Genomic DNA, 16362 nt, shown 5'->3' on the forward strand with positions numbered 1-16362 from the left:
TATTCAGTTCCAAAATCACTGCGGATGCTGATTGCAGCCATGAAATTAAAAGACGCTTACTCCTTGGAAGGAAAGTTATGACCAACCTTGATAGTATATTGAAAAGCAGAGACATTACTTTGCCGACCAAGGTCCGTCTAGTCAAGGCAATGGTTTTTCCCGTGGTCATGTATGGATGTGAGAGTTGGACTGTGAAGAAAGCTGATCGCCGAAGAATCGATGCTTTTGAACTGTGGTGTTGGAGAAGACTCTTGAGAGTCCCTTATACTGCAAGGAGATCCAACCAGTCCATTCTAAAGGAGATCAATCCTGGATGTTCATTGGAGGGACTGATGCTGAAGCTGAAACTCCAATACTTTGGCCACCTCATGAGACGAGTTGACTCACTGGAAAAGACTCTGATGCTGGGAAAGGTTGGGGGCGGGAGGAGAAGGGGACGACGGAGAATGAGATGGCTGGATGGCATCACCGACTCTGTGGACATGAGTTTGGGTGTACTCCGGGAGTTGGTGATGGACAGGGAGGCCTGGCGTGCTGTGATTCATGGGGTCGCGGAGAGTCGGACACGACTGAGCGACTGAACTGAACTGAACTGAACATATTCAGTTCAGTCGCTCAGTTGTGTCTGACTCTTTGCGATTCCATGGACTGCAGCACACCAGGCCTCCCTGTCCATCACCAACTCCCAGAGTTCACTCAAACTCATGTCCATCGAGTCAGTGATGCCAATCATCTCATCCTCTGTTGGCCCCTTTTCCTCCTGCCTTCAATCTTTCCCAGCATCAGGGTCTTTTCAAAGGAGACAATTCTTTGCATCAGGTGGCCAAAGTATTGGAGTTTCAGCTTCAGCATCAGTCTTTCCAATGAATATTCACGACTGATTTCCTTTAGGATGGACTGGTTGGATCTCCTTGCTGTCCAAGGGACTCCCAAGAGCATTCTCCAACACCACAGTTCAAAAGCATCAATTCTTCGGTGCTCAGCTTTCTTTATAGTCCAACTCTCACATCCATACACGACTACTGGAAAAACCATAGCTTTGACTAGATGGACCTTTGTTGGCAAAGTAATGTCTCTGCTTTTTAATAATCTGTCTAGGCTGGTCATACGTTTTCTTCCAAGGAGCAAATGTCTTTTAATTTCATGGCTGCAGTCACCATCTGCAGTGATTTTGGAGCCCCTCCCAAAATAAAGTCTGTCACTGTTTCCACTGTTTGCCCATCTATTTCCCACGAAGTGATGGGACCGGATGCCATGATCTTAGTTTTCTGAATGTTGAGCTTTAAGCCAGCTTTTTCACTCTCCTCTTTCACTTTCATCAAGAGGCTCTTTAGCTCTTCTTCGCTTTCTGCCATAAGGGTGATGTCATCTGCATATCTGAGGTTATTGGTATTTCTCCTGGCAATCTTGATTCCAGCTTGTGCCTCATCCAGCCCAGTGTTTCTCATGATGTACTCTGCATATAAGTTAAATAAGCAAGGTGAAAATATACAGCCTTGATGTACTCCTTTCCTGATTTGGAACCAGTCTGTTGTTTCATGTCCAGTTCTTGCTGTTGCTTTCTGACCTGAATACAGATTTCTCAAGAGGCAGGTCAGGTGGTCTGGTATTCCCATCTCTTGAAGAATTTTCCACAGTTTGTTGTGATTCACACAGTCAAAGGCTTTGGCATAGTCAATAAAGCAGAAGTAGATGTTTTTCTGGAATTCTCTTGCTTTTTTGATGATCCAACTGATTTTGGCAATTTGATCTCTGGTGCCTCTGCCTTTTCTAAAACCAGCTTGAACATCTGGAAGTTCATGGTTCACATACTGTTGAAGCCTGGCTTGGAGAAATTTGAGCATGACTTTACTAGCGTGTGAGATGAGTGCAATCGTGTGATAGTTTGAGCATTCTTTGGCATTGCCTTTCTTTGGGATTGGAATGAAGACTGACGTTTTCCTGTCCTGTGGTCACTGTTGAGTTTTCCAAATTTGTTGGCATATTGAGTGCAGCACTTTCACAGCATCATCTTTCAAGACTTGAAATAGCTCAACTGGAATTCCATCACCTCCACTAGCTTTGTTTGTAGTGATGCTTCCTAAAGCCCACTTGACTTTGCATTCCAAGATATCTGTCTCTAGGTGAGTGATCACACCATCGTGATTATCTGAGTCATGAAGATCTTTTCTGTATAGTTCCTTTGTGTATTCTTGCCACCTCTTCTTACTATCTTCTGCTTCTGTTAGGTTCATACCATTTCTGACCTTTATTGTTCCCATCTTTGCATGAAAAGTTTTTTGGTATCTCTAATTTTCCTGAAGAGATCTCTAGTCTTTTCCATTTTATTGTTTTCCTCTATTTCTTTGCATTGATCACTGAGGAAGGCTTTCTTATCTCTCCTTGATATTCTTTTTTACATATTAATTGAGATATAATTCATGCATTATAAAATTTACCCTCTTAAAATGTACACATCAGTGGGTTTCAGGATATTAAAAAATCTGTACAACCCTCACCACAATCTATTTTAGAACATTTTCCTCACCTTAAAAAGAAATCCCTTATCCATTAGCAGCCACGTCCCATTCTTCCACCCCTTAGTCCTTGGAAACTACTAATCTACTTTCAGTTTCTATGGAATTGCTTGTTCTGGACATTTGCATAAAAAGAATCATAACCTATGGCCTTTTGTGTCTGGCTTTCATTTAGAATGATATTTTCAAGGTTCATTCATGTAGCATTAGTACTCCATTCCTTTTTATGGCCAAATAATATTCCATTGTATGAATAGACCACAGTTTATTCATCCATTCATCCCTTGATATACATTTGGGTTGTTTTCACTTTTTGGCCATCATGAATAATGCTGCCATGAACACTCATGTATTACAAGTTTTTGTTGGACACATGCTTTTAATTCTCTTGAGTAAATGGGAGTGGAATTGCTGGGTCATATAGTCACTCTATGTTTAACCTTTTGAAGAATTGCCAGACTATTCTCCAGATTAGTTACACTATTTTGTAATCCCACCAGCAATGTATGAAGGTTTTGATTTCTGCACATCCTTGACAATACTAGTGGGTGTGAATTCTTATGTTTTTTATTTGTATTTTCATGATAACTAACAATGTGGCTTCCCTGGTGGCTCAGTAGTAAAGAATCTGCCTGCAGTGCAAGAGCCACAGAAGATATGGGTTCGATCCCTGGGTTGGGAAGATCCCCTGGAGGAGGGCATGGCACCCACTCCAGTATTCTTGCCTGGAGAATCCCATGAACAGGTTCATAGGGTCACAAAGAGTCAGACATGACTGAAGTGACTTAGGATGTGTGCAACGATGTTTGGCATCTTATCATGTAGTTAGTGGCCATTTGTATACCTTCTGTGGAGAAACTTTTATTCAGATCTTCTGTCCATTTTATTTTTCTTTCAATTAATTTTTATCAGAGTATACTTGCTTTACAATGTCGTGTTAGTTTCCAGTGTAGAGCAAAGTGAATCAGCTATGTGTATACATATAACTCCTTTTTTTTTGGATTTCCTTCCCATTTTTGTCACCACAGAGCATTGAGTAGAGTTCCTTGTGCTATACAGTAGGTCCTTTGCTCATTTTCAAATTGAGCTATTTGCCTTTCACTCTTTAGTTGAAGTGCTCTTTATATGTTCTGCTGCTGCTGCTAAATCGCTTCAGTCATGTCCGACTCTGCGCGACCCCACAGACGGCAGAGCACCAGGCTCCCCCATCCCTGGGATTCTCTAGGCAAGAACACTGGAGTGGGTTGCCATTTCCTTCTCCAAGTGTCTAACCAGATATATGACTTGCAGACATTTTCTTCCATTCTATGGGGTGTCTTTTTACTTTCTTGACAGTGTTTTTTGAAGCATAAAAATTTTTAATTTTGATTAAGTCTAATTTATGGCAAAGCTTCTGCCTGCAATGTCGGAGACCCGGGTTCGATCCCTGGGTCGGGAAGATCCCCTGGAGAAGGAAATGGCAACCCACTCTGGTATTCTTGCCTGGAAAATTCCGTCGACTGAAGAGACTGGTAGGCTACAGTCCACAGGGTCGCAAAGAGTCAGACATGACTGAGCGATTTACTACTACTATAATTTATCCATGTTTTCTTTGGTGACATGTTCTTTGGGTGTATCTAAGAAACTACTGCCTGATTCCAGGTCATGAAAAATTAAAGCTGTATTTTCATTTTTTTGTAGTTTTAGCTCTCACACTTAGGTCTATAATTCATTTTTAGTTAATTTTTATGTGGTATGAGGTAGAGATCCAACCTCATTCTTTTGTATGTGGATATCCAGGTGTCCCAGTACTATTGGCTGACAATACTGAGAATAGGTAAGATTAATGGAACAGCATAATCAAAGGCACAGAGGCATGAATGCATGGATTTCCAAGAATAGCAACTGGTTAGGCCTGACTAGGGGCTTCCTGGTGGCCTAGACAGTAAAGAACCTCTCTGCAATGCAGGAGACTTGGGTTTGATCCCTGGGTTGGGAAGAGCCTCTGGAGGAGGGCATGGCAACCCCACTCTGTGTATTCTTGCCTGGAGAATCCAATGGACAGAGGAGCATGGTGGGCTACATGGGATCACAAAGAGTTGGACAGAACTGAGCAACTAAGCACAGCAGAGGCCTGACTAGAGGACTAGACAAGTAGGGGTGTTTAATGGGAAATGAGGCTGGAAAAGGATGTAGGGTCAGATTATGGAGGGCCTTAAGTGGCCAGAGTTGGAGAACAACAGAAGATTCTTGAGTAGGGTGACACTGGAATCAGGCTTTCGGAAGATTGATCTAGCTCAGACCGTACCTGACAGGAGTTGGATAAAAACTGTTAAGTAGAGAGGTTAATCACTAGAGTTCTACAGTGGTTTAGGTCGGGGGCCACAACTCAGGCTGCAACAGTGAGAGTCACTGAGAAAACAAGGAAGAAAAGAGGGAACTTGTATGTGAAAAATTTTACAAAGATAAGATACACTTGGGTTTTCATTACCAGTTGGATGCCGAGAATGGACTGAGAGAGACTGGGCGGTGGGGGAGGAAACAGTGAAGTCAGCAGTGGCTAGTTGGCAGGGAAGACGAATTACCTTTTAAATAGTCTGGCCTCCATTGTTTACTGGCTATTTCTATTTCTTTGGGGATTTATGTTGTTCATGTCCTTTTTTAAAAAATAATGTTGTTTGTTCTTTTTAATACGTAAGAGCTCTTCATGTGTCATATGTTGTAAGCATTTACCCCAATTTGTCATATGTCCTATACAAGTATTATCTCATCTGACCCTCTCAATAGCCTCTGAAGTTGCCACATCATAACCCCATTAGTTATAGTTGAGGTTAACTGAGCACAGACTAGTCTCTTTCCTGGGGTCACATAGTTAATAAGTAGCAGAGCTGGGACACCGACCCTCTGGCTATAGAACTTCCTCTCTCAGGTTTTCTGCCTCATAATAAAGCAAATGTAGTAATAGTTTCCTAGAGAATCATCTGTACTTTAAATAAATTTTAAAGAAAATAGGATATATTTAAATCTTCTATAGTATTTTCTTTGCACACACAAACTTAATTGCATGTATTTGTGTTTCTCTTTTCTTGATGGCTCTAGCTAGAGATTTGCTGTCTTATTATCTTTCAAAGACAGCCCTATAAAACTACTGATTTTCTGGTTTCTACTTCTTTAACTTTTGCTCTTTTTTATTATAGTTCCCTAATTATAGTTCCCTATTTTTCTTACGTTCATTTTGCTGATTTCAAGAACACATAGCAAAATTTTTTTAACTCTTAAAAAAAAGTACTTAGTTTTTCTCTTAATATAATAATGACTTTTAACCAGCATGAGAATGGGGAGGCAGGCTAATTATAATCTCCAGGAGGACTTTTTCACAGATAATCTACTATTCTCTTGTCCCTTGCACCAACTGCCCATCCCACCCCAACCTATGAAGAATATACTGTTTTGAGAGTGCTTTCTAATAGCTGTGTGTTTCCCCTGTAAGAAAAAAACTCAAGTCTTAACCCCCTCCCATGAGTCTTCATATGGTATTCTCATTGTTAATATTTAAGTAGGCGTTGAAGTTATTTGGAAGGTGCTCTTTCATATTAAATGGTAAAAATTCAAAAAATAAACATACTGCCATCACAATCTGAAGCATTCCCAGTAAAGAAGTCTAGCATTTGATTGAAAACGTAGCTCTGGATCTCAAGATGGAAGTCAGGGTCGGAGGTAAAGATTTGAGAGATATTGCATATTCATGGTGGTAAGACCTTGCGCATGAATGAAGGATTCTCTCCTTTCCCCATCTCTCTAGATTGCTGTTCCTTCTGAGTTTCCTCAGATGATACTTCTTCCTGCTCCCACCCCTAAATGTGAGTTTCTTTGTTCTTTCATTAAACAGATATTTATTAAATGGTTACTATCCTCAGGCACTGTTCAAGGCATTGATAATATTTGGTGAACAAAACAAACCAAAAGAAAAAAACAAGGGAAAAAAAAACCCTTGCCTAATGAAGCTTACAATATAGTGGAAGGAGGATATACAAATAAAGATGTAAAACATGGCATTTAGATGATGAAAAGTGCTCTGGAGAAAAATGGAGCAGAGAGAGGGAGTGGAAGAAGTTGCAATTTTTAAATAGGTGATCCAGGAAAGCCTCAGGGAAAATGACACGCTTGATCAAAAGGCCAGTGCAAGTGAAGGAACAAGCTATATGGTTATATGGAAAAGCATTCCAGACAGAAAAGATAGCCCATGCAATAGCCCAGAGGCTGGAGAGTACCTGGTATGCTGGAAGAACAAGAGGACCAGTCTGGCTGGAGCAGATTAAGTGAGGGGAGAGTAGCAGGAGATTAGATCAGCGGCATAACTGGGTACCAGATTGCATAGAATCTCATAAATCACAGTAAGAATTTGGCTATCATTTTATGTGAGATTTAAGAATCAAAACAAAACACTAGAGGATTTTGAGCAGAGAGGCAAAAATTTGATTTATATTTTAAATGGATCACCTTTTAAAGGGATTAATCATTTTGAGCATAGATTATGGGAAGAATAAGGGTAGAACCAAGGGGTTCAGTTAGCAGGCTATAACAACAGTCCAGGCAAGAGATAATAACAGCTTGGACCAGGGTGACAGCAGTGAAGATGTTGGGAACTGGTTAGAGTCTGGATATATTTTGAACTGGAGCTGGCAGGAGTTGATGACAGACTGAACACAGGATGTGAGAGAAAGGGAGTTAAAGATGACACCCAGCAGCTGGAAGAAAGAACTGTCCTTTCCTTAGATGAGGAAGACAATGGGAGGAACAGGTTTGAAATGGTGACAGTGAAGATCAAAACTGTTTGGACATGTTAAGTTTGAGCTGCCTATTAAAGCCTGAAGTGGTGTCAAGAATATAGTTGGGGGAATTCCTGTGGTCCAGTGGTTAGCTCTCTGAGTTTCCACTGCAGGGGTCCCAGGTCCAGTCCCTGGTCAGGGAAGTAAGGTCCTGTAAGCCATGCAGCATGGCCAAAACATAAATAAATAAATAAATAATGCCTCAAACCCTAGTTCTTTTATGTATATATATATCGCTTCCCTGGTGGCTCAGTCGGTAAAGAATCTGCCTGCCATGTGGGAGACCCAGGTTTGATCCCTGGGTCGGCTGGAGAAGAGAATGGCAACCCACTTCAAGTTTCTTGCGTGGAGAATTCCATGGACAGAGGAGCCTGTCAGGTTGTAGTCCATGAGGTCACAAAGAGTCAGACACAACTGAGTTTTATATATTATATGTATTTATGCAAGTCTGGAGTTTAACAAAAGGTCTGAGAAGAGCTGAGAGTGTCCAGAAAGACACAAACGCTTTGACACCAGCCTGGGTCATGTCATCAGCAACTGTATGTAAAGGGAATGGGAAGCTTACACCTCCATGTAGTAGCGGTATGCTGCTTGAAAACACATTCCGTAGAGCCGTCTCCATCTTCCACTGTCTGTTAGCATCTTTCCTTTTAATCATATTACTGTCCCTAAGTGGCACACATATACACTTAAATTCCTTCCTCTTTGGCTCTCCTCACATTACACACTCTCTATGCCTTCTATAACCCCTATTCTATGTCACTCCCTAGAAGGACATATAAGACTGCAAATTTAATCAATAAATGTGTGGGTTCTGACTGATCCACCCACCAGCCCTTCTCATCTCTCCCCCTCCTTGGGCTTCCCTATTCCCTGACACAACAATATTGGAATTAGGCCAGTTGAAAATACCACAATGATCTCTAAGTGTTTCAGTGAAAACAAGAATCACTCACTTTAAATCAAAAGCTATAAATTATTAAGTTTAGTGAGGAAGTTAGGCTTCTTTCCCAAACATTGTGAATGCAAAGGAAAAGTTCTTAAGGAAATTTAAAGTGCTGCTCCAGTGAACACAAGAATAAGTGAGGGGCTTCCTTGGTGGCTCAGTGGTGAAGAATCTGCCTGCCAATCAATGCAGGAGACACAGGTTCGATCACTGATCCAGGAAGATCCCACATGCCATGTAGCAACTAAGCCTGCGCACCACAACTACTGAGCCTGTGCTCAAGAACCTGGGAGCCACAACTACTGAGCTCATGTGTTGCAGCTACTGAAGTCCACACGTACCTTAGACACTGTGCTCCACAGCAGGAGAAGCCTGCACCCAGCAACAAGAGAATGACCCCCGCTCTCTGCAACTAGAGAAAAGCCTGCACAGCAGTGAGGACCCAACACAGCAAAAAAAAAAAAAAAAGAATGATAAATGAAACAGTCTATATGGAGACAGTATTAGTATTAGTGGTCTGGACAGAAGATCAAACCAGCCACAACATTCCCTTAAGCCAAAGCCTAACCTAAAGCAAGGACCTAACTCTTTTGAATTCTGTAAAGCCTGAGAGAGGTGAGGAAGATGCAAAAGAGAAGTTTGAAGCTATCAGAGATTGGTTCATGAGGCTTACGGAAAAGACGCCATCTCCATAATATAAAAATGCAAGGGCAGACAGCAAATGCTGATGTAAATCTGCAGCAAATTATCCAGATTCCAGATCTAGTCAAAATAATTAATAAAGGAGGCTAAATTAAACAACAGATTTTCAATGTAGAGGAAAAAGTCTTCTACTGAAAGAAGATGCCATCTAGGACTTTCATAGCTAGAGAGGAAAAGTCAATGTCCAGTTTCAGAACTTCAAAGGACAGGTTGACTGAGGCAGCTCGTGATATAGACTGAAGTCAATGTTCATTTACCCTTTTGAAAATTCCAGGGCCCTTAAGAATTATGCTAATTCTGCTCTATAAATGGAACAACAAAGCCTGGATTATAGCACATCTGTTTACAACATGGTTTACTGGATATTTTAAGCCCAATGTTGAGAACTACTGCTCAGAAAAAAAAGATTCGGTTCAAAATATGACTGCTCACTGACAATATACCTGAGAACTCTGACGGAGATGTATAGTGAGATTAATGCTATTTTTCATGCCTGCTAACACAACATTCATTCTGCAGCCCATGAATCAAAGAATAATTTTGACTTTCAAGTCTTATTATTTAAGAAATACATTTTGTAAGGCTGTAACTGCCATGAATGAGTCCTCTGTACAAAGTTAAATGAAAACCTTCTGAAAAGGCTGTACCATTCTAGATAACTAAGAACATTCAGGATTCATGGGAAGATGTCAAAACATCAAGTTTAACAGAGGTTTGGAATAAGTTGATTTCAATCCTCATGGATGACCTTGTGAAGTTCAAGATTTCAATGGAGGAAATAACTACAGGTGGAAATAGAACTAGAATTAGAAGCAGAGTCTGAAGATGTGACTGAATTGCTGCAATTTCATGATAAAACTTGAATGGATGAGAAGTTGCTTCTTATGGATAAGCAAAGAAAATGGTTTCTTGAGATGAACTCTACCCATGGTGAAGAGGCTGTAAAGACTGTTGAAATGACAACAAAGGACTTAGAATATTACATAAAATTAGTTGATAAAGCAGTGGCACTATTTGAGAGGATTGACTCCAGTTTTGAAAGAAGTTCTACTCTGGGCAAAATGCTATCAAACAGCACTGCATACTACAGAGGAATCATTCGTGAAAGGTAGAACCAATTAATATGGCAAAATTTATTGTCTTATTTTAAGAAATTGCCCTATCTACTCCAGCCTTCAGCAACCACCACCCTGGTCAGTCAGCAGACATCAACCTCAACGCAAGACCCTCTACCAGCAAAAAGATTATGACTTAGGAAGCCTCAGGTGATGGTTAGCACTTTTAACAATAAGCTATTTTTTTTTAAGAACTTCCCTGGTGGGCCAGTGGTTAAGAATCCGCCTGCAGGGAACTTGTGTTCAGTCTCTGCTCGGGGAAGATACCACATGCCATGGGGCAACTAAGCCTGTTCACCATAACTACTAAGTCAGCGCTTTAGAGCCTGTGCTCTGCAACAAGAGAAGCGGTGGCAATGAGAAGCCCACACACCACAGTGAAGAGTGGCTCCTCCCCCTACAACTAGAGAAAGTCCGCATGCAGCAAGGAAGACCCAGCACAGCCAAAAATAAATACATGTCAAGGTTGTAAAATCCATTAAAAAATAAAGTATTTTAAAATTAGGGTACATACATTGTATTTTTTTAAGACGATGCTATTGTACACTTAATAGACACAGTATAGTGTGAACATAGCTTTTGTATGTACTGGGAAGCCAAAAAATTCATGTGATTGGCTTTATTACAATATTTGCTTTATTGCAGTGGTCTGAAACCAAACCAGGAATGTCGCTGAGGTATGCCTATATATTTGCTGAAGCAATTCTTAAAACTCTTGGCATCAGAAATGAGTTGGTGTATCTCTATTATGTTCTGTGGTTTTTCTCTCTCCTAGGTCAGTGAACAATTTCCTGATGACTGGCCCAAAGGTAAGAAAAAAATTCCTTTAATTTATTTGGACTTCACTTAGCTTCTTGACTGAAGACTATACATGTCAATTTCTTTTCATTATATTCACATCTTTTATTATACTGTATTTCTTTTAGGCAGAAAAACTGTGACACAGAAAGGGATACACCCCAAATCACACAGCAAACTAATGTCAGAGCCAGGACAAGAACTCAGGAATATTGACTCTGAATTTATGGCCAGAATAAAAGTTTTCTTTCGTAGTGTTAGGCTATAGTTAGCCATCCTTCTCAGCGCAGGGCAGACAGGCCGTCCTCCATCTTTAAAATGTTGGTATTCTACTACATGATCTCTAAGAATATTTCCAGCTACAAAATGTTCTCTTCATAGGATGAAAACAGTTAAAAATTCATGAATCATGTAACTGAGTCTCATTCTGAAGTGACAGAGTACAGTGAATAAAGATAGTGAGGTCTAGAGTCTAATGAAACACCAGTTTCATTCCTACTTCCACCATTTGCTAGTGGTGAGACCTTGAGCAAATAGTTTCACATCACCTCTCTGAGCCTTAGGTTTCTATTCTATAAAATGGTACCAGTTTCACAAGGTTATTTGTGATGTTACATGAGACAGCATATTGAAAGTGCTTACTCTGTCATTAATTTGGAGGAGTGGGAAAATGTGCAGGACAAGACGTGCTTGGCCACTTTAAGGCAAATGCCTACCAAGTTCAGCTGCTGTGAGTCTAAAGTTTGACCCCTGTGTCCCTGCAGGCTTACCTGATCTACTCCAGCAGCGTGGCAGCTGGTGCCCAGAGTGGAATTGAAGAATGCAAATACCAGTTTGCTTGGGACCGCTGGAACTGCCCTGAGAGAGCCCTGCAGCTGTCCAGCCATGGTGGCCTTCGCAGTGGTAAGGAAAGCTTCAGCCACAGGTCCCTGGACCCCTTGGCCACAGGTTAGAGCCCCACTCTCCAGGGATGGAACCCATCCTTCTCTCTACCTTTGCTGGTCTCTACTCTCAGGTCATCTCCCTCTCTAGTATCTTCTCTGTTTTTTGCTCCAGCTCCTCTTTTTCTTTACTGACACCCTCTCTACTCAACAAATGGCCCTTGCCTCATTCCCAATCCTATACCATCTGCAGCCTCCTAGCTTCCTCAAAATATAAGTAGGTAGGTAGGTAGAGGTCATATATTTTCATGCCTCTTATTCTCTGCCTTTAGCAGGATCAGTAGAGAGGTACAGGGCAAGTGGGAACTGACTTGGAGACCAGATTCCCATACAGAAGATTAAAAAGTGGCCATGCCAGGAAATGATTCAGGACTAGCTAGCACCTCTCAGAAGCCTCTCAGACTTCCATGTTCCAAGAGAAAGTGGGGATGGGTTCTTTACAACCTGACCTTCAGATTCTTCCCCATTTCTTTCTTGGTCTCTTTCCCACCTAAATGCCACGCATATCAACAATACTCTAACCACTCAGTCATAAAATGTGTAACCTGAAAAGATGGGAAGAGAGAAGAGTTGAGCTGAGACCAGGACTGGAGCAGATCCTGGAAGAGAGTAGGGTACATTATAAAGATGGCAAGACATTTGGGTTGGCCAAACAGTTTGTCGGGGTTTTCCATAAGATCCTGTGGAAAACCCTGACCTAACTTTTTGGCCAACCCAATAGAAGGGAGCAGAGTGAGGAGGGTATAAGGATGGTATTAAAGGTATGTCTTTGGGCTGTAAGTCCTCCCTCTCACTCACTCAATGTTTGGTTCCTGTCAGCTAATCGGGAGACAGCATTCGTGCATGCCATCAGTTCTGCCGGGGTCATGTACACTCTGACGAGAAACTGCAGCCTTGGGGATTTTGACAACTGTGGCTGTGATGACTCCCGCAATGGGCAACTGGGTAAGTAGTGATCTTGGGGGTGGGTAGGGCAGCCCAGTGAAGTTCACTCAGGCAATGAAAAGCTTGGCAGGTACTTGGTGGAGTGAAGAAGGGTTGTAGTCTTCAAAATCTGAGGAAAATCTAGGTGGACCACTTTGAGCCCAAGCGCTACAGTGACAAACAAGGCTATAGGTAGCTGGGAGCCCTTCTCTCACTGGGTGGTTCCCTTAATTTAAATACAATAGCGATAAAAGAAGAACAGTCCCTTCAGATTCTAACCTATTACTGTCTCAACCATGGGAGGGGGGCCCTTCCACACTGACTAATGAAGGAAAGCTACACGGCTCAAAATAGCCTGGAATTAAAACTCCCTTCCGGGTCCTCCCCACTGTTCTATACAGAATAAAGCACTTTCTTCCCGGAAGAAAGGAATGGACATTAAGATTGATTACGTTCAGCTCCCAGCTGATCCCAGTCTCTGGCCGGTCTCAGGAATTCCTTGCCCCAGTTGTTGAAAGCTAACTAGTCAAAAATAATCATGAGGAAAAACAGACCCCCTCAAAACAATGTGTCTCCGCATATATATGTTTTCTATATATACCCACTCTCTTCTTGACTTATCACAGCAGCCCACTAATCTGACTGCTGCCCCTTCTCGCCTCATTAAAGGTGATCTGTTCCTGTCAAGTGCCGGTCCTGTGTTTTTTCCTCGAACCTCACCCTCTCTCACCTGACACCATCCCTATCTCATTTCCCGTTTACCTCCACTGTCCTCTGCAGTCCTCTGCGCTCCACCCCAATGCCAACGGCTGTTCCATATTATCTCAGTGGGCCTCTCTCCCGCTCAGTGTCTGCACTTTCCTCACCTTTTCCACACCACTTTGTGCCTTCCGGACGTCAGTCTCTGGCAGAAAATGTGTACTCTCTGCCCAAAGACCAGAAACATAGTCCCGGGAGCACGCACCTGCCTCCCCTGGTAGCTACTTATGTCATGGAATCCTGAGCAGGGGATGGGCTGAAGCTAGGAGTACAAAGGTGTCAAAAATAAATCTGGGGTGAAACTAATCTGGAGCAAGGGCACTCGCCCCACCTGAATCCTTCCTCAATCCCCCTAACCCACTTAGAACCAGCTGCCCAGGAGGCTCTGTGCGGCCTGATCAACGGCCTTTCTTCCCACCACGTTTTCCAGGGGGCCAAGGCTGGCTGTGGGGAGGCTGCAGCGACAACGTGGGCTTCGGAGAGGCAATATCCAAGCAATTCGTCGATGCCCTGGAGACAGGACAGGATGCTCGGGCAGCCATGAACCTGCACAACAACGAGGCCGGCCGCAAGGTGAGTCCTGCAGCCCCTGGAAGCAGGCGCCTGGCTCCATCCACTACCAGGCCTAGGTGCGGACAGCCCGTCAAGTCTTTTTTCTGACTGGGCAAACGTGGTACCAAGCCTGCTGGCCAGGTAGACTTGCAGGAACTCGCCAGAGGGCGAGACTCCCCAGGGGCGCAATCCCTGACCTGCTCACTCCTAGCTCTCTCCCCAGGCGGTGAAGGGCACCATGAAACGCACGTGTAAGTGCCACGGGGTGTCTGGCAGCTGCACCACGCAGACCTGCTGGCTGCAGCTGCCGGAGTTCCGAGAAGTGGGCGCGCACCTGAAAGAGAAGTACCACGCAGCTCTCAAGGTGGACCTGCTGCAGGGTGCAGGCAACAGCGCGGCGGGCCGCGGCGCCATCGCTGACACCTTTCGCTCCATCTCCACACGGGAGCTGGTGCACCTGGAGGACTCCCCGGACTACTGCCTGGAGAACAAGACGCTAGGGCTGTTGGGCACCGAAGGCAGAGAGTGCCTGCGGCGCGGCCGGGCCCTGGGCCGCTGGGAGCGCCGCAGCTGCCGTCGACTCTGCGGGGACTGCGGGCTGGCGGTAGAGGAGCGCCGCGCCGAGACCGTGTCCAGTTGCAATTGCAAATTTCACTGGTGCTGTGCGGTCCGCTGCGAGCAGTGCCGCCGGCGAGTCACCAAGTACTTCTGCAGCCGCGCGGACCGGCCACGGGGGGGCGCGGCGCACGAACCCGGGAGAAAACCCTAAGCGACTCTTCTCCCCTCTCTCCCGTTGGCCCTTGGCTTTTTTTAGAGACCCCAGTAGTGAGGAACCTAGGGAATAGGGACCCCCACACGACTAAGGCCAGGGATGCTGCATTCTCCTGGAGCTCGCCACTTTCCAACCTGTTTCCACAGTTTCTCTGCTGTCGGCATCGTCCACCCACCACCCACCACTGAGACCTGACAGCGCTCTGTTCTGAGACTCTGAGCTATTGATCTTCCCAGGACTTCGAAGATAATGGGTGTTCCTTCTCCCAGTCCTACCTGCCCTAATGCCTGACCTAGCCTGTGGAACTTAGGAACTGAAGAACCCTTCTGAGATACGCAGGGCCCAGAGAAAGAATGGATTTTTTTTTAACCCATCTTCCCCCCTCTACCCCTACTCCCCAAGTTTCTGCTGTCAGCTCTCTGCCACAGCCACACCTTCCTTGGCAGAGGCCCTCCTGTGCTTCTGATTCCCTAACTGCTGGCATATACTCCCCAAGAATCTCTACTTTCCCTCCCCTTATCCTTCCTTCCTTCTCTGAAAGAGATACTGAGGAAACTAACCCAAGAAAAAGCATGTCTTTAGGGGTTGGTTCCTAGAGGAAGAAGTTGAACATGGAGGAAGTGAGAACACTTGAGTGCTGACTTGATGAAAACCAAGGGTGCCACTCACCCCTGTCATGTCTCTAATGGACTTTGCCAGTGGGGCGACGACCTTCCTAGACACTCATCCAAGGTGCCCCAGACACATACCCACAACATCCAGGAAAAAGGTAAAGGGAGAGTGCCAGTTCTTTCCTACCCTTTCAAATAAGCTTCTCTGTGCTCCGACCCTACATTCTCCTAGAAACCAACTTTACCTCTACTCTTCCCCAAAGGATCTTATTCCTCTGAGCCAAGACTGAGATAAATAAAGCTAATTTCCCTTCAGACCCTGGTTTGCACCTCTGAAGACAGGTCATGAGGAATGAGAAGCTGGGATCCCTCCTTTTCACTAACCTGATTCTCAAATAGGCAGGATTCAGGCACTGGATACTTCCCTTCAATATGTAAACTTCTTGCATTGAAACTGTTAATAGGAAGTTCAGTACCTTGAACCTTAATTTATTGCAGTCACTGTGACATCTGACTTTTTTTCCAGGTATTGAACCTATTCTTGGAGCTATGGGGAAGGGTGCATGGAAGATGTAACCTCTAGACCCTCTCCTCCCTCCCACCTTACCTGGATACTATCCTCCTGGGGACCTCACTTCCCTGATGGCCTAAGTAGTTATCCTGGCCTGACTGAGGTTCATCTGCCAAGTATTAGGAAATCATGCCCATAAATCTTCCACTGATACATTCACTCAGTGGCTAAGACCTTGCTACTTGTGGTGCTGCTTCTCATTCTTTTCTCAGAAGGAAGCAGTACAGCAGGGACTTGCTGATGGAATAGGGCTCGGGAAAGAAGAACTAACTCCTGACAGACCCTCTGCAGCCCAAGGAGCCTCCCAGTCATCTCCCTCCCCTAGGCTGGTCCTGGATCTGGGTGCC

The 16362-nt window shown here is 44.0% G+C and overlaps 1 protein-coding gene across 1 annotated transcript in view; it reads left to right on the plus strand.

The window, feature by feature from the left end:
* Positions 1–14830, plus strand: part of WNT8B (Wnt family member 8B) — a 29073-nt gene extending 14243 nt beyond the window's left edge. Inside the window, exons 2-6 of the mRNA XM_055424874.1 lie at positions 10863–10896; positions 11650–11788; positions 12646–12771; positions 13940–14082; positions 14285–14830. Of these exons, the coding sequence (XP_055280849.1) occupies positions 10863–10896; positions 11650–11788; positions 12646–12771; positions 13940–14082; positions 14285–14830 (988 nt within the window). The remainder of the gene's footprint in view (positions 1–10862; positions 10897–11649; positions 11789–12645; positions 12772–13939; positions 14083–14284) is intronic.
* The last annotated feature ends 1532 nt before the right edge of the window (positions 14831–16362 follow it).

Source organism: Moschus berezovskii, chromosome 12 (genome assembly GCF_049115385.1).
Source record: "Moschus berezovskii isolate FMDL1 chromosome 12, NW_MosBer_1.0, whole genome shotgun sequence".
Taxonomy (NCBI): domain Eukaryota; kingdom Metazoa; phylum Chordata; class Mammalia; order Artiodactyla; family Moschidae; genus Moschus; species Moschus berezovskii.